Genomic DNA, 25,129 nt, shown 5'->3' with positions numbered 1-25,129 from the left:
GGTAAGGTTTCCAAAAATCTTGAAGCCATCAGGAAGAAACTTTTTTTTCTGTTTCTTCTCAGTTAAAAAAAAAAAATAAAGTTTTTTTACCCAACGACTTACAACTAATGCTTTTTTTTCTTTTTCTATCTCTACCTCAATAAAATGAACACTAATTATTTTGTGACAATAGTTTACTTTTTAATATGCAAGGCAACCACTGCCAGTGGTATAAAGGTCCAGCAGGAGAGAAAGTAATTTTTCTAATATTTAAATGAAACCAGAAGGATGTTGTGGTTAAATGGAAAGATTAATCATGGTGGTATTCTACTTGGAGGAGCAAATAAGAAACTGGAAGAACTGGTTTCATATGCTCATAGGCAATATGAAACATCATTTTATGGACACTTGATTATCTTGTCTTGCAGTACCTATGAACACGGGATCATCACAGATATATAGCTGGAATGCCATCATGTCTAAGGGAAGTCCAAGTCACCCAGGTATTAAGCATCAGAGGTGAGATTTGAACCCAGAATCTCTGACTTCATTGCAAGTATTTATTCAACCATGATGCCTCCCATAAGAATAAAAATCACCATGAAAATAACTTGTTTCACATGCTAACATCAGTGGCTGAGGATGAAGATAAATCCTATGTAGAATTTAACAAGATTTTGGAAACCAGGCCAACATATACCTTGATCCTTGGTAATTTCAATGCAAAGGTGGATATAGAACAAGAGAGTAAGAAATATGGGAGGAAAAGTTTGGAATATAGAAACAAGAGGCTAAAATATTACAGACTAATCAGAAGCTTCAAGCTCGCATAGCATTTAATTCTTCAGAAAAAGAGAAAGGAAGGCATTAGAAATGGCAAGCACCAAATATCTCAAGAAAATGGAAAACTATAATTCGATAGAAAATATAGTTATTAATATTGGAGTGGTTTTGTTGTCTGTATGTAGTCCACTAATTATCCACTAATTAGAGCAAAAGTAAAAACGAACACCAAATTATAAGAGAACATAATGATGAGCAGACTGTCATCAATTACAACAGCTTTAGTCTGACTTATTCAAACCTTGAAAAAACAAGAAATGGAAAAAGGAAAGGACACTGACTCAGTTTTACACCATTTCTAACAGAAGTTTAAGTGATGTAATGAAGTCACCACAAGGAGTAGAAGAGTTCAGAAACTTCTACAGATAAAACACCTAATCTCTTTGCTAAGACAAGAGAAAGACACAGCAACAAAGGGCAGCACTAGCTTAAGGATACAAAATCACTGTTAAAATGTGGAAAGTTAGAAACTTTTGCCCCAGGAAACAGGTAAAGATAGTGGAGATGAAAGTAAGTCCTTGGACAGTTTGGCTTTGTGCTGACTGCATTAGGCATTAGAATATTACAGGGCCACTCAAGAGCCTGGTTTAACAATGCACAGAAGAAAAAACCAGAGAAACAATGTCTCCTGCCAGATCATGATGTTCAGCTGGCGAGGTGGTCCATCGCTGAGTTATTAGTCTGCCAGTACATATATTGTGGATAGAAATATAAGTGGACAATAAGCTAAAAACTGTGCAGTATCTACAATGATCATAAGCTGCTTCCACATAGATACGTACACAGGTATATACCCTCACATGAGCGCAAACATATCTTTCAAACATGAATACTGCCTTGGTAATGCTATGTGGCTGAGAGGCAAATCATTGTATCAGGTAAAGAGTTGTTGGGTCTAAGAACTGGGCTCCAATTCTGCCTTGGACATTTGCTAGAGATGTGACTGAACACTGGTCATGTGGCAGAGCAAGAGGTGACCAACCAGTAAATGGCTTGTATGCAGTACTGGTGTGCTTCTAATGTAAAGAGAAATTGAGGAAGTCCTACTAGTTGAATTCCTGTAGTGACTATATGGGACAATATAAGCAAGAGTCACACAGGATGGGCAGGCAAGAATGGGTTATAAGCTGCATCATTTGATGATATCCCAGATCCACCTGAGTGAGAGTGTAATACGTTGTGTATTACATGGGCATACCACTTAGCCTCTCTAAGCCTCTGTAAAATAAGGATAGAACCCATGGCATTGACCTCACAGCATTCTTGGAAGACTCAATGAGACAATATACATAAAATGTTTTGCCAACTTTCAAGTTCTATGCACAGTTCATTATGGCTCTAAATTAAGGAACATCCTCCAATTTACCAGTACTGCACTGGCACTCTAGAAATGTTAAAAGACCCAGGAGGGGGATACATTTGATAAGGATGATGATACTGATAATAGATAGTATTTATATATCACTCTAAGGTTTGCAAAATGCTTTACAATTATCATCTCATTTAAACTTTACAACAGTTCTGGAAAGTAGGTAATATTACTGTAATTCTCATTTTACAGATGAAGAAACTGAGGCAAACCAATGTAAAGTGAATACTTTTTGTTTTATATAGCAGAAAGCACCAGAGTTGAAGTAAGTGTTGTATCTCTAAAAAAAAAAAACTCAAATAGCAGATTCCTTAATTAACTTAAAAGTTTTCTACTGTACTTCACTGGGAGGAGAAAGACAATTGCTAGAAAGTAAGCTGAAGTGGGGTACTTAGTTTTTATAAAAAGGAGGAAAAGAGGTGGCTAGGTGGTGCAGTGAATAGAGCACTGGCCCTGGAGTCAGGAGGCCCTGAGTTGAAATCCGGCCTCAGACACTTGACATACTTACTAGCTGTGTGACCTTGGGCAGGTCACTTAACCCCAATTGCCGTCCAAAAAGCAAAGCAAAACAAAACAAAACAAAAACAACCAAAAAAGGGAGGAAAGGAGTAGTACAAAATTTCCAAAGTCTGTTCAACCCATTAAACCATCTAGATCAAAGTTTTTTGCTGTTTTTTGCTTTTTGGAGGGGAAAGGCAGGGCAATCGGGGTTAAGTGACTTGCCCAAGGTCACACGGCTAGTAAGTGTTAAGTGTCTGAGGCCGGATTTGAACTCTGGTCCTCCTGACTCCAAGGCCAGTGCTCTATTCACTGTGCCACCTAGATGCCCTAGATCAAAGTATTACATAATTCATGTTCAGAATAAATGTTAGGTTTTTACTAGAAGCTCATCCTTAATCAAAAATTCAAATATGTTCAGTATTTACAATACCTCTTACGACAATAACGAGGACTAATGCACTTTAACAAATAATTTATTCTTTCTCCTGATCATTTACCCCTCAATTAAAAAAAAAGAAAAGGAAACCAACATAAATATTAGTCAAGCAAAGCAAATATCCCTCAGCCAACTTTAGAAACGTTTTTAGTCTTAAGATCAGAAAGGACCAATAATTCTTTGATTTAGCTCTAGCTGGAGACAAAAATAGTCAAATTACAAAAGAAACTTGAAAATTTCTCTATGTACTTACTTTAGAAGCTTTTCAAATGCATCCAAAAAATCTTCACTAATCATCAATGTACAAAAAATATTTCTTCTGATATCAGTGTTCATTCTTTGCTTTCGGGCAAGCTCTAGTATCTTTGAGCTAACCTTGAAAGAAGAAAAAATAACCCACAGCTAATGAGCACATCTTAACAAAGACTTTTTTTTCTTATGAGACCCTAATGAAAAATCCATGAGTTCATGTACACCTTGGATTATGGAAGCTTCTAAAATTTAAGTCCCTAGCAAACAACAACAACAACAGCTCTGTATTTTTTTTTTTTTTTGCATCTTGATCCCAAAATAAAGTATAAGGAGAAATTTGGTGCTAAGTAATAAAATCAAAAGCTGTCAGTGAAAGCATTAAAAAAATCAAACACTTCTACTATCCTTCTGTACAAAGTTTAAAAGTTAACACATTTTGGGTTACATAGACATAACTAATGCAGCTAGAAAAAAACCCAACCTAGTACAAGCAGGTACTCAAAATTTTGCAGAACTGAACTGCTTCAACATAAATTATTTAGTCTTATAAAATGAAATCTTTCAATGGGGAGATAATCATTTAACTGCTGGTGTTTTAAAAATGAGAGGAAGACAGAAATAGGAAAAAACTTATAGAAAGCCTTAGGAATAGACAAGTATCATGCCTGAGGAAAGCTTACATGCTAAAAGAACAGTTTACAATTTATGTGAATCATGAAAACAATGTTCTAAAATCAAGATTTTTAAAACATCTGCATTAATAAAATTTCAAGATTCAAAACTGTTTACTCTGATCAGTATTACATTTCTCCCTGTCACTCTAATTTCTTTAATTATAATCACTAATGTCCCTTCCAACAGTAATCTTAGTACTATGAAAGCTCACATATTTATAGGAAACATATTTCATAATAAAAAAATGTATCACTGTGGCTTCCACCTCAGAATTAGAATTAATTTTTTAGTTGTTAAAATGTGTGTGTGTTTGCACAATCTTATTCATTCAATAATTATTAAGGGCTTACTACGTGTAGGAGATAAAAGGTGTACATGTCAGCCATTCTTCTAAAAAGTTTACATTTTATGCTGGAGAAGATGTGGGAGAATTGGAACACTAATGCATTGTTGGTAGAATTGTGAACTGATCTAATCATTCTGGAGAGCAATTTGGAACTATGCTGAAAGAGCTATAAAAATGTGCATACCCTTTGATCCAGCAATATCTCTTCTAGGGCTGTATCCCAGAGATCATGCAAATGGGAAAAGGACCTGTATGTACAAAAATATTTATAACAGCTCTTTTTGTGGTGGTAAAGAACTAGAAATCAAGGGAATGCCCATTAGTTGGGGAATAGCTAAACAAGTTGTGGTATATGAATGTAATGGAATACTATTGTGTTATAAGAAATGAAGAGCAGACAGACTTCATAATAACCTGGAGAGACTTATATAAACTAACGCTGAGTGAGAGGACCAGAACCAGGAGAACATTGTACACAATTACAGATACATCATCTGTGACAACTGACTTTGATAGACTGGGGTCCTCTCAGCAATGCAAGGTTATAAGACAACTTCAAAGGACTCATGATGGAAAAGGCTATCCACATCCAGAGAAAGTACAGAGAGTGAATGCAGACTGAAGCAAAGTACTTGCTCTCTCTTTTTTGTTTTGTTTTGTTCCTTCTTTCTCCTTGTTCATTCCATTGGTTATAATCCTTCTTTACAACTTGAATAATGTTTAATGTGAAGGTATTTGTAGAACCTATATTGGATTGCATGCTGCCATGGGGGAGAGGGAGAGAAACGTTGGAACTAAAAAGCTTGTGGAACTGAATGTTGTAAATTAAAAGTAAATAAATAAATAACAATTTGAAAAAGTTTACCGTTAAGAGGAAATTTAAATAGAATAGCATAGTAAGAATGAAACTCAAGTAAGAACCCTTATTATTAGTTTAGCTTACCATTCCTTTAAGTTGCTTCTGCTGGTTATGACTGCTACTGTCAATCATTGGGGCTCCACTCCATGATGACCCTACAATCCACCACCTGCCAATCTGCTCTGCATTCAAAAGGCTTTCCCAGGAGACCCGAAGTTGAGTTTCTTTACCAGAACCACTGTTTCGAATCTATTTTTTAAAAGAAACAATTTTCATTGCAATTTTTCTACCTGGTTTATACTCTATACTAACATCTTCCTATAGCTAGTTCATGGACATTTAAAAATCATAGCATTTGGGGGACCAATTAACTACATTTAATTTAATCATGGCAGTGAACCATAAGTGTACAGAATACATCCTAATCCTACACATTTTATTCTATTTGGAATATCTATTTTAATTTGATGGCTTTAGTCTACTTTGCTTGAACTTTTTAGTACTGGGTTTATTTATATATTTTTAACTTAATTCTCATGGATAAATTCAAGAACATACCATTAACTCAAACACAGAAGTCAGTTTTATCAAGGAATCTACCCTTCCCACTAGTAATTAAATTTCCATTTCCAACTTCTCTAGTTATGCCAGAGTTCATGCTCTGTACCCTATGTTTCTTCTTTTCTTTAGTAGGTTAAGGTTATAAAATTAAGCTTCTTCAAGGTCCCCCTACAAGCTAGTTAAGCTAGTGTATGATAATGCACGGTAACATCCCTACATCTACAATCCACTGAGACTGATATTCCTGAACACCTCGAGACAGAACAAACGTACACTTCCCCAAGATGACAACAGGTCCTCAGAAGTTTTAAGACAGAAATAAAATACTGAGACCTGTTGTTGGTTGTTAGGTGAAAAGATACGAGGCAGAAGAGGTTCAAATACTATTACTGTCAAGTGAATAAATGGGTATGAATTTACTCTGACTGGTGGCTAGGCTACCTAATTAATAGCACAGGTCACATATATTCAATAGACTCATTACATAAAAATAAATGTCAAAACTCTTTTTTCTATTAAGTTTTAGAAGCTTTTTTGCCTAAATATACGTATTTACACATTCATTTAATTAGACCTGAGAGCTATATTAACAATAGTGCGAACTATTTTATAATAGCCTTGGATATAACCAGGTCCCAAGTACAGTATCTAAAAATGTATAAAAGGCAGCAAACATCTTCTGGCAATAATCCCAGAACGCTACCTCCTGGATCACAGGATATCAGAAAGGCTCTGATAACGGCCGCTTCTCAAGGGAAAAAACCAAGACCAGTTACTTTACACTGGCCATGGTGAAAACCCGGAGCAAACCGATCTAGGACCAGCCTGATTCCTGATCAGATGTTTTGGCTCCCTTCTCTGAATAAGGGATTCTTAGCCTAGGATCTGTGAATTTATTTTTTGAACAATTTGATAACTATTTTAATAAAGTTAGTTTCCTTTATATAATCCTATGTAATTTGTTTATGCATTTTAAAAAAATTTTATGCATATAAAATTTGGAGAAGACTGCTAAGGGGGTACATATCACAAAAAAAGTTAAGAACCCCTGCTCTAAATAATTAGAGGTTTCTAAAATGGTTAAGAAACTATGTAATCCCAGGATGATGAAAATTCTTAGTGAATTTAACATTTTGGAGGTTTTTGGTTAGAGTCTGACTACTGTATGTTTGAGTCAACTGTTAGTTCACTGATATTTGTGTTTAACTGTGTTTATATTAGTAATATTATAGTAGTAAAAATACATAAAAATTTGAAGGATCTGTAGGGAATTCTCTTATAATAGTTCTTTCTATTAATGAAGATCACAGCTTGGTCAATAACTTAGTAGATTAAAACTTAGTGAGTTGCCTGAGGCAAAGAGATATTAAATAATTTGCTATGGTCACAAAGCTAATAAGTGTCAAAGGTAAGATTTGAAGCTGTCTTCTTGACTCCAAGACCAGTGCTCTCTAAACTTTTCCCATAAATAATTTTTCTTAATGTGCAAAAAAGGCTTTTGGCATTATTTAGGGTACAAGAAATAGTATGACATGGGAGAGAACTATCCTCAGAGTTAGGAAGACATATTAAAGCTCTGCCTTTGACACAGACCCTGAGTGAGTCACTAAACCACTTAGTACATCCAGGCAATAATTCCACATCTAAGGTTTGTGCTGGTAGAAGAAACTGTCTCTCCTGGAGCTTTCTTACCAATTAAATCATAAGTTTGGTTAAAAATATGCATTTTTGAATTATGGAAACTCTTTAATGAATTAGTTTCCTCTTTTGAAAGTGAAATGCAAAACTCCTAAAATATATATTCCATGTATTATGCATGCCCTAAAAAATGTAGTGCTTTCAGACATCAATTAAATTATTTAGTAAAATTTTTAGAGTTAAAAGCAGAATAAAATCTAGAAGGCAGAAAGCACAATTTAAGAGTTTTCTAGTCTTTTGCCAGATTAAAAATGTCATCATTTTGGGGCGGCTAGGTGGCGCAGTGAGTAAAGCGCTGGCCCTGGAGTCAGGAGGACCCGCGTTTTGGTTCTGGCCTCAGACACTTAACACCCACACACACACACAAAAAAACTAGCCGTGTAACCTTGGGCAAGTTACTTAACCCCAATTGCCCTCCAAAAAAAAAAAAGGCATCATTTCAAAAATTAGCAAAATCAGTGTCTTGTAAATAAAGAACAAAAATAGAAAAAAAGCAAGGATATACCGTGTTTTCCCGATAATAAGACACTGTCTTATTAATTTTTTGGGACAGAAAAACACCAGAGGGCTTATTTTCAGGGGAAATGAACATTGACAGCAATTTTAATAAACAGGTAAATATGAACAAAAAAATGTACCAGCAAGGAAATCACTGGGGAAGAACAGGATGACGCACTCACTGCTGCAGCTCTGATTGGATGCAGCTCGGAGCGCGGCGTGCGTTTCACTGGGGGGTGCATACAGAGGGTACCGTAATGTAGCGTGTAGCGCAGGGGATCACCTTCACTACAGTAGCAATCTCAATAGGGCTTATTTTCGGGGAAACACGGTAGATAAGTTTATATACCTTTGTTTTTACTTAATATTTGTCACCATTATCCCAAAGGACTTTGACAACAATAACACTATACAATTAATTCATGGGGCTCACACTCACATATTTCAGAATAAGGAAAAAAGTGAAAAAGCCAAAGAGGTTGTCCATGCAGTACTAAAGAGCTATCATTATCTTATATTTAACAAATTGTACAGTAGAGCTCAAGGCTAAAACCAAGTCTAAGGTGTGACTGGAAAACTCAGTCTTTTTGTTGTCCTTTTACTGTTCTTCTCCCCAAATGTATAAAAACAAAGTCTCAAAATAGAAAGTCGATTTGTCTGTTGCTCAATTACTTTCTTAATTAAAAAATAAGGTTGTGAAAGAAGTTTTTTAACAAGCAATAATATTATATATTTGTTAACCACTATAATCTCAATAATCATATTAAATGTGGACAATAAAAACAAGCAGGTGAAGTTTAATTAGACTTCACTTTAAAAAAAATTACAAATAACTAAACTTGCCAAAGAGAGATATTAGGGAATAATGACTTACACTATAAAAGACCCTTTTATAATGAGAATTCCTCTACTGCAATTAAAATGGACTTTAAAAATTTATTTATATTGAATTACTTATAAAATTCAATTAAAATTAGAAAAGTTATTTAAGTTATATAAAAGTTATATAAAGATATTAACCTAAATGATTATAAGGGATTAGTTTGTTTAAAGTGGTAGACCCAAGCTCTTCTCACTTAGACCACACTGTAAAGTGGCAACCAAGTCTCCAATATTAGTAGACTCAGATTTTCTTAATATATGATTTTTAGATTGGTTATTGCTGTAAATAGTATCAAAACTGATTGAAGAGACCATCAGACTAGTCATATGCAGCAGTCATAATTACTATTAACAATAATTCTTACTCCCACCCTGTGAAATTTGGGTCAGAATAAAATTACTATTTTCCTATTGCCTTATTTCTGAATCTATAATTATGAGTATATATTAACCAACACACTCCAATATTTTAAGCATATCTAATATCCCTCATTGAGAATTACCTCACCCGATGCAGAAAACTTCTTCAACTTAATGGACTTGTCTTTTACTTTCACTAAAACAAAAAATACATTATGATGAACAATCTAATCTGGTAGAAATTATTCCTCACATTAGCAAATTGATCCTCAGACCACAGACCCACATTCTCTTCAGGCAGATAAGTGAGCCTTTCTAGCTTAATAGGACCTGAAATGGAAAAGTTTCAAAGACATGGAGTCACCTCGTTGCCTAAATGAAGCATCAGAGTAGGACTTTAGTGCGGAGTTAACTGGCACAGTAATCTAAAATATAAATTAACATCAAACATTCTTTCTTTTTTTACCAATGTTCTCTGTAGTTTTCTTAGTTTCTCCACAGGCTCAGGGTCATAGCCTGGAATTTTGCGCATGTCATTATTCTTTAGTGCCAACATAGTGTCAAGCATGAATCGAACCTTTAAAAAAGAGAGAAACACTTAAAACTATCGTAAATAGCGCATTACTTAAATGGGTAGAAAACATATCCCCGTATGAACAAATATATTGTGACTCATTATATTAATTCTTTTCTTTAGGTAGAATGTAAGGAATTTGCATTAACATAACCATTTATAATCGTTTTGAACTAGACTTTAAAATTCAAGTCAACATCATTAAATGTTAATAGGGTAGTTATGTAAACAAAGAAGGCTGTTGATCATGTTCCTTTATAGTTGGATTTAAAACTTCAGATTCACATTTATCTGCAGTCTGACAATTTTAGGGAGTTGCATCTCCACATGTTAAACCTAATTTATAAAATTAGCTAAAGAGTCACATGAATTACCCTTAGGCAATTAAATCTAATGGTTCACCAAAAGTTGCTTTTGTTGCTAATTCTCATCAGGTGCATGTCTTACGGTGTTTAGTTATGTAATCATACCCTAGTTTGATCTTGGAACTTCTTGCCTATTCCACTGGCTTTGGTCTGGGCTTCACTGATCAGCTCCTTCAGGGACAAAGCATCATCTTTTCTCAAGGAAAAACCAACATTTTTCAGCATTAGGAGAATTAATTCAATGTCCTTTTCTGTGAAAGTTCCAATAAGCCTTTTTAGAATGTCAAAGATGAGTAGAGATTGTACCACATGGAAGTTATACAGATGGGCAATTATGGCAAAGAGGTTGTCACATTCTTTTCCTTCACTACCAGTTTTATGTATTTCATCAAATTTCTTCACCACAGCTTCCAAAAAGTGAGCACCAACCTGAAAACAGATAGTTAAGAAGAAAAAAAGTACATTAAAAAAATAACAGTAAGGTTTTCCTGGGTCCTCTTTGTTCACCAAATTTAAAATAATACTTTTCATGAACACATATAATATACATAGCACAGAATGCAAGTTTCAACGAGTACCTTAATCTCAAGTGTTAAGTACATCTGTATAATCCCTTGTGCAACAGATATTTAATAACAAAAAATAATTTCTCAATAAATCTGAAATAGTAAAATTCAATCTGAAACAGTAAAAATATATTTAGAACATTTCTCTAAGATTCAGTTTTCTTTTAAAAGAGTGTATTATTGGGGCAGCTAGGTGGCGCAGTGAATAGAGCACCAGCCTTGGAGTCAGGAGGACCTGAGTTCAAATGTGACCTCAGACACCTGACACACTTACTAGCCGTGTAACCTTGGACAAGTCACTTAACCCCAACTGCCCTCCAAAAAGCAAAAAAAAAAAAAAGAAAAAAAATGTGTACTATTCCCTAAAAACTAGTACTGAATATTAAACAAAAAATTTCTCAGAATAATTTTCACATACATACTGATTTTAATGTCAGGTTAATTTTATAGAAATTCAAACTTATCAAACACTTATTCAGTACCCATTGTATGCAGAGTACTATGCAAATGTTATAGAAGTTTATCATATCATTATATTATATTGCTCCTGCCCTCATCAAGCTTATTACTCAAGTAAGGAAGACATATAACCCTAATACACAAGATCATATAAATGACCAAGAGATGTACAAAACAAAGTTGCTGAAATGAAGTCTAAGGGAAATGACTGTTACCAATATTGGGAAAAAGAGGAAGGAGAGAATTATAGAAAGTTCATGGTCAATTTGTTTTTGCTTTATTATGCATATTTATTACAAAGATTCTGTTTTTCTTTCTTCCACCCAATAGTGAGAGAGGGGAAAAGAACATGGATTTTTCTTAATTAGAAAAAAAATTTTTTTAAAAGAAAGTTTGTGATGTATTCATGTGACAATCTAATTTGACTGTTGTTCATTCAGTCATATCTGACTCTTCATGACCCCATGTACTATATACAGCAAGTCAATAATGTCTGTGAAATTTCTTGGCAAAGATACAAAAGTGGTTTGTCATTTACTTCTCCAATGGATTAAAGCAAACAGAGGTTAAATGACTTTCCCAGGGTCACACAGCTAAGTAAGTGTCTGAGGCCAAATCTGAACTTCGGTCTTCCTGACTTTATTAAAAGGATTTGTTCTGTGAAATTTGGATTCAGTAAAAAGCCTGTAGGATGTAGGAGGATGTAGAAAGCTACATGTGACCTTAAGACTGCAGGTTACCCACCCCTGGTTTACTGTCTAATATGAGATGATAATGTAGCCCCTTGGAGCTTTATTATCAATAAGGGTCACAGAGAGAGGACATGGGGCTTGGAGTTTTGTTATGTTTTGATAATTTAAAAAGAACAGAAAGGGAATGGAAAAGTAATACAGTAGGTGGAGAAAAGGGAGAGAAAGGATAGGGGAAATTAGCTCATATAATCAGAACATGAAAGCAGAAAAAGGTGTGACGCTCACTCTCATGTGAACTGGTCATATGAAGGAATACAAACACACACCCAGAACTGGATATAGAAATAGAGTTCGTACAACAGTGAAATTGGAGAGAAATTAGGAGAATCAATTTAAGGAGGAAGGGGATAAGAGGGAGAAAACAATAAGAAAAGAATCAGTCCTAAGTTAAAACAAAGTCTGACTAAGGAGGGTGGATCTTGAAGACAAGTTTAAAAGAAAGGAAAAAAATTCACGAGCAGGCCCTGGGTGAAAGAAAGAAAAGAGGGGCAGGGGAGCAGAAGCAGGTGACATCAAATCCAAGACACTGGTGTTGAGCATAGTGCTTCTCTCTCACTATCTTCTTAATAAATAGGAGGCAGGAAACAAATAGAAAAAAACATAAGAAGAAGATGAAGGAAATACACAAATAAACTCGTCATATATGGAAGAGGATGGCAGAATAGATCAGAAAGCAGAATCTAACAACAGGATGTTTACCAGAAACACCCTTGAAATGTAAAGATTCACATGGAGTTAAAATAAAGAGATTGGAGAAGAAAAAGGTTATTAAGATCACAAAGCAGAGTGGCTGAGAGGGGTTTTTGTCATTTTCAGAAACAGAAAAGTGGATCTGAGGTAAGGGGAGAAGGGATTATGAACACAGTGTCACAAAAGCCAAGAGAATAGAAGTATCAAGAAGGTAGGAGTCATAGGAAGGTCAAGAAGATTATGGAAAGGAGGCCATTAGATTTAGTAATGGGTGTCATCATTCGCCTTGGGAAGAGCTGTTCTAGTTGTGGGGTTGTAGAAGCTTACAAGCAAAGAGAAAGAGAAAAAATATAATTGTTAGAGACCAAAGAATGAGAGGGAGACTTTTATAGGAGAGGGGAGACCTATATTGCTTATACGCTTGTGGGGAAGGAGCCAAAAGAGAGGGAAGAGATTGAGTATATATGAAAGAATGATAAAGGGGCAAGGTTACAGAGCGTAGAATGAGATGATTAAGAATACTAGTGGAGGGGCGGCCAGGTAGCACAGCGAGTAAGAGCACCGGCTCCAGTGTTGGGACGACCTGGAGATCGAATCCCGGGCTCAGACACTCAGAACCACACCCAGAAATAAATGGCCGTGTAACCTTGAGCAAGTTACTTAACCCCGATTGCTTAAAAAAAAAAAAGAATACTAGTGGAGGGGTCAGTTTAGGCAAGTTAGAGGGCTACCTCTTCCTCTGTGAGAATGAGGTAGGAAAGGAAAAGGTGGCTAAGTACACTGAGGCCATCTAAAGTTAACTCAATATTTTAGCAAACAAAATACACAAAAGGAAAAGTAGAATTATGTAGACACAAAGAAACATTGATTTGTGTACTTTCTGGTTTTGAATGGATTTAAATACAGTGCAAAATTTTAAAGTTTTATTTTAAGCCTGTTTTAAAATTATACATTAGAAATAAAATTTGAAGAGGAAATTTAATTACAGCCTCAGTGTCCTTAGCCACCTTTTCCTTTCCCCTCTAACTTGCCTAAACTGACCCCTCCACTTGTATCCTCGATCATCTCATTCTATGTTCTGTAACCTTGTCCCATTAGCAAATACAAACATATGAAAAACAGCAATATTACTACATGAATAATCAGAAGAATTAAAGTTTATTCAACTTCATACGTTATTTAATATGGGAAATTTAAGAAAGTTTACATCCATCCGGAATTTAATTTTGATTCAGAAAAGGCCAATAAAAAACATTTCATCAAATGACACCATGGTCTTTAGTACATTTTTGTATGGGTTCCTGTGAGGATGTTTCTGCCATTATGGAATTAAAAGAAAGTTTAATGGAACTAGCATCCTGAAATAGCTCATTATACCTTGGCAAAAGCTTCAGTGGATGTCATTAGCCAAGCTGCAGTAATGACTTCCCCTTTGGAACAAGTAATTTCAGCTGTCTTTCATGCTATCAGCTAAGGTACAGACGATAAGTGTGACTAATCATCTCATGTTCTCAGATGAAGTAAATCCTCGACAAGCTGTGAATGGTCATTGTCCATAGTTATCATAACTCACTGAAATGCTAAGCTATCAGTGCGAAAACCTGATAGTAACTTTGCTCAAAAGTGTAACAATGTGATTTAGGAAGACCCAAGCAAGTCCAGAAATGGCCATATAATGGCACTGTATGATTGCAATCTAAAGTTACTAAGAATGGCATTCAGGTGTTTCATTACATTTCATAATGGACAGGAAGAACTAGCTTACAACATTAAAGTACAGAAGAAAAGAGTATACCTCCTGGAAATGAAAGATAATTTGAAATGTAGAGCTAATTACCAATCATTTATGTGCAGATTATTCACAACAGAAATTTCTTACGTGCTCTGATTTGTTTTTCACTCTCACATTCACTCACTAACCACTTGTTAAGCATTGAACACACAGAAAATAGTGTTAGGTGCTGGGGAGAAACAAAGATAATTAAAACATGACTCCAACTTCATGGTGTTCAGACTGTAACAGGGGAAATACGACACAGCCTCAACATGAAATATTATATAGTAAAAATACAACTATTGTGTAGAAGAGAATATGAGATTGGTACAAATTGCTACAAGAAGTCATAGGAAAAAATATTTCTGAGGAGGGAACTCAGAGAGGGCTTCATGTAAAAGGCAAAATTTAAGGAGCATTTGGAAGGATGGGTAGGATTTCTAACAAGTGGAAAGGGGGTGAAAGACATTCTATTTGTACCGTTTTTATTATAGTACCTCAGGAAATACTCATTTTTAAAGTTAAGTCTTGCTGGCTAATTGACAAATTGTTAATCAGTAGGAGCACACACTAGTGGGGGCTTTTGAGTTATCATACTAAAAGACCAATTCCCAAACCCTCAGAGCTTTACCTTAGAATCCAGTAGTTAGCTACTTTTTCAGTACCTAAATGAGGGTTAGAAGACTGAGGCCCAAAGCAATGTGGTACAATTTGGCCAGAGTAGAGAGTATGTGGCAGGGAGGTGACAGAATAAGGCTTGGCTCCTTACTGCCTATAAAAAAAGCCATCTCCCATGCCTGCAATACATTCCATCTTCATCTCTACCTGAGCCCTTAAAGACTCTGTTTGGGTGCCACCTACTCCATGCAGCTTTCCTCAATTCTCTCAGGTGTTAGTTTTTTGGGTATATTTGCTTTCTGTAAATGCTGTATTTTCCCTCTAGTAGAATCTCAGCTCCTTGAAGACAGAACTACTTTGTTTTTTAAATCTCTGTATCTTTAGTGCACAGTGTCAATAACTGTCTATGGAGTTGAATTGAAAGTATTGGGTGCTTCCAGATTATATAGAACCCTGTATGCCACCCTATTGGTTTAGGATTTTATTTAGTAGGTAACAGAAAAATCATTAAAGAGTACTGAGCAGAGAAGGAACATGATTAAATGTATGCATAAGGAAGATTAATATCTATTGGCCTAGGGGTGAAGAATGGATTAGAGAGGGGCAGACATGAAGGTGGGGAAGTTGGTTATCAAGGAGGCTTTTAAAATATAATCTAGTCAGAAAGCTCTGAACACTTGTGTTTCAGTGCAGAGCAGGAAAAAAATGAAGATGCAGATGTGAGATATTATGAAAGAACATGGCAACTCAGTGGACTTGACAAGAAAGAGAAGAATCAAAGATAACATTAAGGTTTTGAGAATGGGTGACTAGATAAATGCTACCAGCAAAATTATACAGATGACTACCAGAACACTTAAATCAATTAAAATGCTAAAGTAATATGGACATAAACCGAATGGACAAAGTACAGAAAAGTCAAGGCAATTACAAGTTAAAGAGTCATTAGGAAGGGGAGTTGTGAGCAGTATCCAAAAGTTTCTGTCCTTTGCCCTGGTATTAAAAATTATTAATGACCTAAAAGTATAGATAGCATACTTATCATATTTAGAAATGACACAAAGCTGGGAGGGACAATAACATGCTAAATGGGAGAACCCAGAATCCATTAAGATCGTGATGAGCTGTAGTAATGTACTGAATCCAAGAAGGTCTTGCTTGTATCAGGGATCTGCTTATCTGAGTAACACCTCATTGTTTCAATACACTGTCAATTCCTTGAGTACTTTCACTCTTGCCTTCGTATTTCAAATGCTTAGTATGAGTCTGTCACAAAGTAAAAGCTTAATAAATGGCTGTTTAAGATTAAATGTAATAGGGATAGCTATGTCTTATACTTGGGTTAAAAGAAAGACCCAACTATCTGAATAGAGGAGGGAAGAGACAGTTCTTGTGGAAGAAAAAAGCAAACCACTTTACCAGTGGGTTTGGGTTAATTAAAATACTAAACTATAAAAATGTCTATAAGAAAAGCTAAAGTGCTTTTATGCTGTATTAACAGAAACATAGTATCTAGAATGAAGGAAGTGAATGAAGGAAGTGATATTCTCATTATAATGTCCTAGCCAGACCATATCTGAAATTCAGTTTGGAGTGACACATTTAGGAAGGACTTTAATAAGCTTGAGCATATTCAAGTAAGAACCACTATGACAGTTGAATGAACTAGAAACCATACCATATGAAATTCAAATGAAGGAAGGGAAGATACCTAACTTGCATAAAAGAAGCCTTAGGGAGGAATAATTATCTACAAACATTAGAAGGGTTGTCTTATGGAAGAGGAATTGGACTTGTTCTAGTTGAGTTCCTAGGGCTGAACTAGGACCAAAGTATGGAAGTCACAAGTAGGCAGATTTCAGCTTGATATAAACAAAAGTTTCCCAACAATTTTTGTTGTTCAGTTGTTTTTCAGTTGTGTCTGACTCTTCATGAACACATTATATGGGGTTTTCTAGGCAAGGATACTGGAGTGGTCTGCCACAATTAGAACTGTTCAAAAGTAGAATAGTCATCTCAGAATATTAAGGGAAGTGTCCAAGCAAACACTAGATAACCAACTCATCATGAGTGTTTAGAAGAGGTTCTCGCTTCAGTTAAGGGGTTGGATTAGACAAGCTTTGAAATCCCTTTCAAGTAAGGAAATTACAAAATCTGAGAGTAATATATGAAGAAGAATTAGAAAGGATAGAATGGAAAACTGGGAACAGTTGATCAATAAGTATCATTTGAGTAATTAATTTGAACATCTACTATGTATTTTGGACTGTTTGTTGTTGCTGAGTTATTTGTCATGTCCAACTCTCTGTGACCCCATTGGGATTTTCTTGGCAAAGACACTGGAGTGGTTTGCCATTTCCTTCTCCAGTTCATTTTACAGATGAAGAAACTGAGGCAAACAGGATTAAGTGACTTGCCCAGAGTCATACAGCTACCTAGTAAGTATTAGAGGCTAGATTTTAACTCAGGCTTTCCTGATTCTAGGCATGGAACTCTCTCCACTACACCACCCAGTTGCCTTGCTTTTGGACTATTGGAGACAATTATAAAATATGGTTCCTACCTTAATACTTTACAGGCTAGTTACAAAGATAAGCTCAAATAAGACTCTACACTTGAATCCACTCTTGACACATACTATGTCCTTTGGTAAGTCATTTAAACCTCCAGAAGCCTGAGAAATTCTTGAAGCCTCTAACGCTGCTGCAAAGAAATTATCAATTGGTATTGGTAGAGGAAGGCTCCTTACTGGGAGCTCCCTATACCTAAAATGATTGGCCTAATACAAAAAGGGCAATTGTGAAGTACAAAAGGCAGAATAAGGTGCTAAATTGGGTATTACAAATTATAAGTGCTAGAATAAAAATTATGAAATTTAAAATATTCTCAACAGGAAATAGAAACAATGAATTGATATAACTTCAATGCAGTGAAGACATATGAAGAAAAATGAGAAAGAGAAAAACTTCTCACCTCAATTCCTACAGTGTGGTGAAGAATGCTAACCAAAAGGACATGCTCCATCATCAGTCTGGCAGGCATCACAGCTTCAGTTACACAGGCATTCATAAGAACATCTGTCAAAGTATCATTCATATCCTTTCTACTGTTTGCCATGTATAACTCTTCCAGCTGTCCACTTATAGAAGCCATGTTAGGTTCACTTAACCTATAGTAAAAATTGTTTTTTTCCCCAAAAAATTATTTCAGATTAAGTTATAAAATTTCTGTTACTCTCAAGACTACTAATCTTATTTTTTGTACTTAGAGCTTCAAATTCTATTTTCTGTTTAAAAAGTTCCTGAATGCAAGTTAAGAAAATAACAGAATAAAAAACCACAACCTTTAAATTCTAAGTATTTTATCCATTTAGAATACTTTTACTCTGAAAAAGGTTAATATGAACAGATACTAAACAATTCAACTAAATTAACTTTTATTTTTATTTAAGAAATACTTATTAAACCCTTACTCTGTGTAAGGCACCGAGGATAGGAAGATAAAATTCCCTCACTCAAGGAGTTTATATTTCACTGGGAGAATTTTTAGTATATTGAATTATTATTCAAAGATAATAAACATATTATTCAAAATAATGCACTCCTTACAGTTCATGTTACCAGAATGCTATACTAAGGCTAGCACAATGGGATCATTCACTGTCCCTCTTCCATTGTTCCTTTTGTTGAACGTAATGCCCTTAGAAGAAAAAGATCCCTATATAGTCCTCTTTTATCATTACGTCTTCAGTGCTGCAAAGGAGAAAAAAGATAGTATACACTTAATTTGGTCTTTCAGCCTTTTACCTTTGAGGTGCAGAAAGACCTCTCTAGGTCCAGAGTAAACTTTTTTGGTGTCATGGATCTTTTTGAGAGAATGTTGAACCCTATGGACCTCTTCTCAGAATGTTTTTAGATGCATAAATAAAATATATATGATTACAAAGGGATCCAATTATAATGAAATGCAGTTATCAAAATCTTTTTTTAAAAAACAAGGTAATGAACACCAAGTTAAGAATTCCTGCTCTAGAATTTAAAACAAGGAGAGGTTAAGCTGATTTATTTATTAAAAACAGGAGGCCAACAAGGACCTTGTTTCAATTATCTTATTGATCATATTGAGCTTTAGATCAGAGTAATATAGGGGCGGCCAGGTAGCACATCGAGTAAGAGTACCGGCTCCAGTGTCGGGATGACCTGGGGATTGAATCCTGGGCTCAGACACTTAGCACCCACCCAGAAACACCTGGCCATGTAACCTTGAGCAAGTTACTTAACCCCGATTGCTTAAAAAAAAAAAACAGAGTAATATATAAAGCCCATATAACCAACGTTCATCTACATAAACAATGCTCATCTACTTCTCCCCAACCAGTGTACCACCCTGTCAATAAGATATACAATAGTCTTTTTTTAATATGTTAACCACATAGGGAAAAAATTACTTCTTTTCCACTAGGCCTGTAAGTAATGTGGATTTCAGAGACAAAATATCCTCTTTGCCCAGGTCTCCTCCTATAAACTCTATTTCTTAAAAATCTTTGTGCATTGGGAATCTAAAGTAGAAAGCAGCCTCATTAATATTATTCCATTCTTGTTCTTTCAATGATGCTATCAATAACAACGAAGGAAAATAAGGAGAATTACATGTACTTTAGGACCTCTTATACACGACACCTAAAAACCAGAAAAGAACAGCAAAATGCTTGGTGGGGAGCCGAGGGGAGAGTGGGAATGCTGGTGCTCACTGAATCTGAACCAAACTACCATTGCAGAGAATGTACTTAGTTCCTCTACTCCTTCACCAAAAGGAGACTTGTAGAATGCAAACACCTGGATTCATTCTTGCCTCTGACCCTAGCTCTGCGATCATGGGCAAGTCTCTTAACTTCTTGGGAAACTCTGTAACAACACATACTTAACTAGGGATGATTTAAAAAGGCACGTTTTCTTATTTCCTCCCATAAGGGGACAAGGTCACCTATCTACCCCTTCCAAAGTAGGTTGAGGGTGATTTGAATATATGATATCCTTTAGGCTTTTTTTTTGTTAGAATAGAGGAAGAGAGCAGAGATGAAGTTCTTAGAAGGGAAGAAGCAGAGAAGAGGAAGAGGATTCATAGGATCAACAAAATTTGAGAACTCATGACTTAGAATGTGTTGCTTTTCCTGTAGAAAGAGCAGAAAGTATTCAATAATAATCTAATCTTTTTTTCCTGTCTGCTGTTTAAAATTTAATTCACTTAAAAATAATGTTCTCTCTCTCTATGGAGGATGAACAATTTGGCTAATTTCAGGAGACAATAGAGTCCTCAAGAATTGAGATATATTACCTGTTAATTAGACCTTTCACATTTTTCTTTAACCTTTCTAGTTCTTCCTTCTTCTTGGCATCCACTGTTTCCTCAGATCTTCTCACATGAGGTGGGATATACTTTGCACTTTTACAAAGAACCTAATTAAAAGGAGAGAAATAAATTAGTGAGATAAATTTTCTATTAGAAAAAAATTCAAAATTCATTTGCAAATTGCCTTTTGTCATAATCCCATTAAAGTATTAAAAAGCTAAAAATTAATGGGAAATGTTATAAGGACTCACATTTACGTAGTGCCTTAAGGTTTATAACGGGCAACCCCCACAAAAACTCTATGAGGTAGGTAGTACAAGTATTATTGTTTCCATTTTACTAAGGAAATTAAAGCTCAGACAGATGAAATTATTTCCCCAGGGTCACAGAATTAAAGCCTCAAAACTGGTATTCAAACCAAATTTTGACTTTTCTTGGCTGCAAGCTCCAAATCTATCTACTACACAGAAGCAAAAAAAAAAAAAATAAGATTCACTTAGGACTTTAAAGTTTATGAATCCTTTTCTTATAAACTAAATGTTAATAATTATTGCTAACAATTAACAAAACATAAAGAATTTATTGAATGGATATCTAGTTCTTGACAGTGGCCTATTTCATACTAATGCACATGTTAATATCCACTATTGTACCAGCTTGTGCTTACTGAGTTTATCTGAGTACTGTAGCATACATGAAGACAATGTTAAACCAGATTAAATGGTACATAGGAGAGATTCTTCCATATTAAGAACATGTAAAATTTACTGCTTCTGCACGCACAGCAGTGTTTCTAGAGAGTACCTTCAATTCACTAGCATAGTTCTAGAGCAAAAATAACTTGAAATAACTTAATATTTGTTCAAAACACCAAGACACAGTAAACAAAAATCTGTCTCTTGCTCAATAAATTCCCAGATCCCTTGTAGAAATACAACCTGGCAACTGCTTCCAGTATGTGCACAGGCCCTACCCCATCAGAAACAAAAAGCCAGAAGAGGATTGTCCTTGGTTATATCCAATGGTTCAACATGAGAAAATGGTTTAATTTTGAAGTAGAAACTTCCTATACTGCTGTGTCTAAGTGGTTCAGCGTACAGAGCACTGGGTCTGGAGTCAGGAAGACCCCACCTCAAAATTCAGCCTCCGACACTTAGTAAATTTGTGATTCCGGGCAAGTTACTGTCTCTCAGTTTTATCCTCTGTAGAAAGAGGATCATAATAGCACCTACCTCCTAGGTTGTTGCAGGAATCAAATGAAATCGTAAAGCACCTAGCACACAGTAATTGCTTCATGATTTTGATGATGATGATGATCTTTGCATTTATCAGAATGTGAGCTTTTTGAAAGGAAAGATTGCCTTACTTTCCCCTTCCCTGGGATTCTGCACAAAGCTTTTCACACAATAGATGTTTTTTCCTTTATTCATTCATCAACATGGATAACAAGTGTACTTTCTAGGAGGGAGGCACATCTAGAAAACATGATCCTCGACTCCAGGGGATCTGCAAGGGAGGTAGGATAAGATAACTACGTCTCCAGCTCCTTTCAAAGCACTGCTCAACTGTGAACTTGGTCCTCCTAGACATTAAATTATACCTATTTACTTGGACTCAAGTTGTACCATCTGGACCCACTGGAAAGTAAGCCTCCAGTGGGCGGGTAATGTTCGGGTTTTATCCTGGCATCATTCCCAGGGATGGGATCAATGGGGAAAATTTCCATTCATTTTTAGCCCTTTAACAGTCCAATGAGAATATGATAAAAGTCAACTTGCCAATGAATTTTGGACTTTTTCTCCTCCTAGAAAATTTATCTCATTAATTTATTTTTACCCTTTTCATTTAAGTTCTGAGTAAATGCCCAATACCTAAGAGACCCTTAACAAATGCTAAATAGAGACTGAATACCGCAAAATACAGATCACCACCCAAAAGGGTTTTATTAGTACAGCAAGGTGCTTTAAAAAAAAAAAAAGCCAAGTTCCCCCGGACAAGAAACTGACGTTTTCTTCACTTTACCTCATCGGTGCTGCTCTCATCCTCGGGAGAGGAATCTCCACTATGCTCATCTGCAAAGTGCACCCTCTTCCTTTTCTCCTTTTCCTTTTCGGCCTCTACCTGCGTGTCTGCCTCCTCCTCCTCCTCTTCTGATTCTTGGAGACACTCTTCCAGAATAGCCTCCTCCTCGTCGCCGCCGTCACTGTCAGCTCCCGAGTCCCAGTCCAGGCCGCCCCCTTGGGGCAGCGGCGCCCCCTCCCCCTCCTCGTCATCCCCGTCCTCGTACAAGGCGGGGCCGCCGCCGCCGCCCGCCTCCAGCGCCCCGAGGATGTAATCCAGGCCATCGCGGACGAAGCTGGACGGCAAGGCCGCTGCCACAGAACCAACGTCGCTATCGCCCTTGCCCTTCCCCTTCTTCTTTTGTCGGCGCTTGCTCAGCCCCAGCCGGCGCTCCAGGTAGCGGATCTCGCGGTCTTCTTCCTCGTTGGCCGCCAGAAGCGACCGTTTCCGAGCGGCGGCGGCGGCGGCGCCGGGTCCCCGGGGCTGGGCCTGACTGGGCCCGCGGAGGGCCCTGTCCTCGGCCGGCGGCCTCTGCTGCTGCGGCTTCTGCGGCTTTGCGGGGGCCGAGGCCGGAGCTTCAGCCGCAGCCGCGCCCGCCTGCCTCTTGTTCTCCCCTAGCCGTTCCCGGGCTGCTCCCGGGACCCTGACCGGCCCCCCGGTCCGCTGCAGCCGGCGGGCTTTCCTCAGGTGTCGCTTCTCCTTCTTCAGCTCCTTGCGGCGCTTCTTCCCGCCGGGACGCGGGGCCGCCCGCTGTGGCCCGGCGTGGCCCGCTCCCTCCGTGCTGCCGGGGGTCTTGTCCCTCGCGGCCGAATGCACGAACTCCCGCACTGCCAGCCGTAGCCGCTTCATCGCACCGCCGTGGCGGCCCGGGCTGGCCTTGCGCTTCATGGCTTTTTCCGTTCGGGGCAACCGGTCCTGACCCTGACCGGCCGCTACCACATGCAGGTGGGCGCCGCCATCTTCCTGGGGTCGCGAGGTTCCCGTCGGCCGGAAGAAGACCGGCAGGCAGCCGTCCTTCCGGCGTGGGAGGTAGGGCGGCCGAGTGTCACAGCGCCACCTCCTGGCGGGAGGGCGAGTGGCCCGAGGGGAAGAAGCTGCCGGTAAAACCTAGAAGGCTTGGATGGTGAGCCCGGAGCCCGCCTCGGAGAAGGGCCGGCTTCACTGATACAGGCTTCTCCCGGCCCATGGCGAAGTTTGGTGTGGTGGACGGGAAAGAAGGAAGTCTGTGCCCCTCTAGACACAGTAATTATCGCGGAGGGTGGGAGAAGGCTCGGGAAGGAGGAAGGCAAGTGACGGCTGATGATCAGTTTGAACTTGTGGAAGGAGCTGCGCCTCGAGGGGCTCATAGTCTGCTGCTTAAACTAGGCGTGGGGACGGACCTGCGATTTCCTGGAGGCCACGGAGCTCCTTTTACCTACCCCTTTAGGCCTCTTCTCTGCAGTCTGTTATCTAGGAAGGGAGGAAGAGAAGGGAGAGAATAGGGGAGGGAGGAAAGGAAGAAGAAAGGAGAGGAGGAAGGAAGAGAGGGAGAGAGAGAAGGGAAGAGGAGAGAAGAGAAAGGAAAGAAGGAGAAGAGAGAAGGAAGAAAAGAAAGAAGGGAGGAAAGGAGAGAAGAGAGGGAGGGAGAGAAGGAGAAGGAAGGGAGGAAAGAAAAGGAAGAAAAGAAAGAAGGGAGGAAAGGAGAGAAGAGGGGGAGGGAGGGAAGGGAGAGAGAAGGAGGAGAAGGAAGGGAGGAAAGAAGAAGAGAGAAGGAAGAAAGAAGGGAGGAAAGGAGAGAAGAGAAAGAAGGAAGAGGGGGAGGGAGAGAAGAGAGAGGGAAGGGAGGAAAGAAGGGAAAGAAGAGGAGAAGGAGGGAGGAAAAGAAAAAGAAAGGAGGAAGGGAGAGGAGAGAAAGAAGAGAGGGAGCCATTCTGCAACAAATAAATGGTCAAAGGCTAAGAATAGTTCTCAAGGGAAGAAATCTAAGCTATCAACCAACAGCCATATGAAAAATAAATTCTCCAGATCACTAATAATAAGAGAAATGCAAATTAAAACAGCTCTAAGATTTCACCTCAAACCCCCCAAATTGGCAAAGATAACAAAAAGAAAAGTGACAGTTGTTGGTAGTCTCATGCACATAGCTAGTGTCTTAACCAGAAGTGTTTTTCCCTGCCTAGGTTCTGTGTAGTCAGAGAAGCCCTTTAAAAGACACAAAGACCAGGTAAATGTATTATCTCTCTCCATAACTGGGAAAATTCAGCAAACAAACCCCCAAAAGCCAAAGTAATATAATAATGGTAATTAGTATTAACTAACATCAGAGTCTTCTTGTATCCTACTAACTCACTCTCAATGTCTGTTTAATCAGCACATTTTATCTTGGATCCCAGATATTCCGTGTAGTTATATGGTACCTGAAAGCATCTTCTCTTGGACATTCTGAAACAGGCTTCATTCTCAGGGCACCTCTGAAAGGGGCTCCTCCTAAATGTATTTGCTTCTTTGGTTCCAAGTCACTTGCAAAGAATCCTAGGTAATTTTACTAAAATCTTCCAGTAACAAGACTCAATACAGGCATATCTTGTTTTATTGTGATGTGCTTTGTTGCATTTTAAAATATATTTTAAAGTTCTAATATTTTATTTTTTCCCAATTACATATAAAAACACTTTTTAACATT

At 37.5% G+C, this 25,129-nt stretch overlaps 2 protein-coding genes across 6 annotated transcripts in view; one reads left to right on the top strand and one right to left on the bottom strand.

Moving 5' to 3' along the window:
- The window catches only part of NOM1 (nucleolar protein with MIF4G domain 1), a 28,109-nt gene extending 4,619 nt beyond the window's left edge, over nucleotides 1-23,490 (bottom strand). Inside the window, exons 1-7 of one of the 2 annotated variants that reach the window (XM_069084530.1) lie at nucleotides 22,429-23,490; nucleotides 20,392-20,513; nucleotides 18,031-18,226; nucleotides 10,304-10,627; nucleotides 9,726-9,836; nucleotides 5,345-5,509; nucleotides 3,382-3,503 (exon numbers count right to left, since the gene is read on the bottom strand). In XM_069084530.1, coding sequence (XP_068940631.1) covers nucleotides 3,382-3,503; nucleotides 5,345-5,509; nucleotides 9,726-9,836; nucleotides 10,304-10,627; nucleotides 18,031-18,226; nucleotides 20,392-20,513; nucleotides 22,429-23,355 — 1,967 coding nt within the window. In that variant the 5' untranslated portion in view covers nucleotides 23,356-23,490. The remainder of the gene's footprint in view (nucleotides 1-3,381; nucleotides 3,504-5,344; nucleotides 5,510-9,725; nucleotides 9,837-10,303; nucleotides 10,628-18,030; nucleotides 18,227-20,391; nucleotides 20,514-22,428) is intronic. The other variant, XM_069084532.1, reaches the window with a different exon arrangement.
- Nucleotides 22,728-25,129, top strand: part of LOC138158427 (U3 small nucleolar RNA-associated protein 14 homolog A-like) — a 31,219-nt gene continuing 28,817 nt past the window's right edge. The window contains exon 1 of one of the 4 annotated variants that reach the window (XM_069084540.1): nucleotides 22,728-22,863. The gene's annotated coding sequence lies outside the window, so the exon portion shown is untranslated. Of the gene's footprint in view, nucleotides 22,864-23,088; nucleotides 23,497-23,580; nucleotides 23,710-24,261; nucleotides 24,671-25,129 lie in introns of those variants that run through there. The other 3 variants (XM_069084545.1, XM_069084537.1, XM_069084534.1) reach the window with 3 other exon arrangements.

Source organism: Petaurus breviceps, unplaced genomic scaffold (genome assembly GCF_028583685.1).
Source record: "Petaurus breviceps papuanus isolate PSGF00001 unplaced genomic scaffold, PetGlider_PUasm1.0 115, whole genome shotgun sequence".
Lineage (NCBI taxonomy): Eukaryota > Metazoa > Chordata > Mammalia > Diprotodontia > Petauridae > Petaurus > Petaurus breviceps.
Note: the sequence above shows the minus strand (reverse complement) of the source record. Positions and strands in the feature narration are given on the sequence as shown.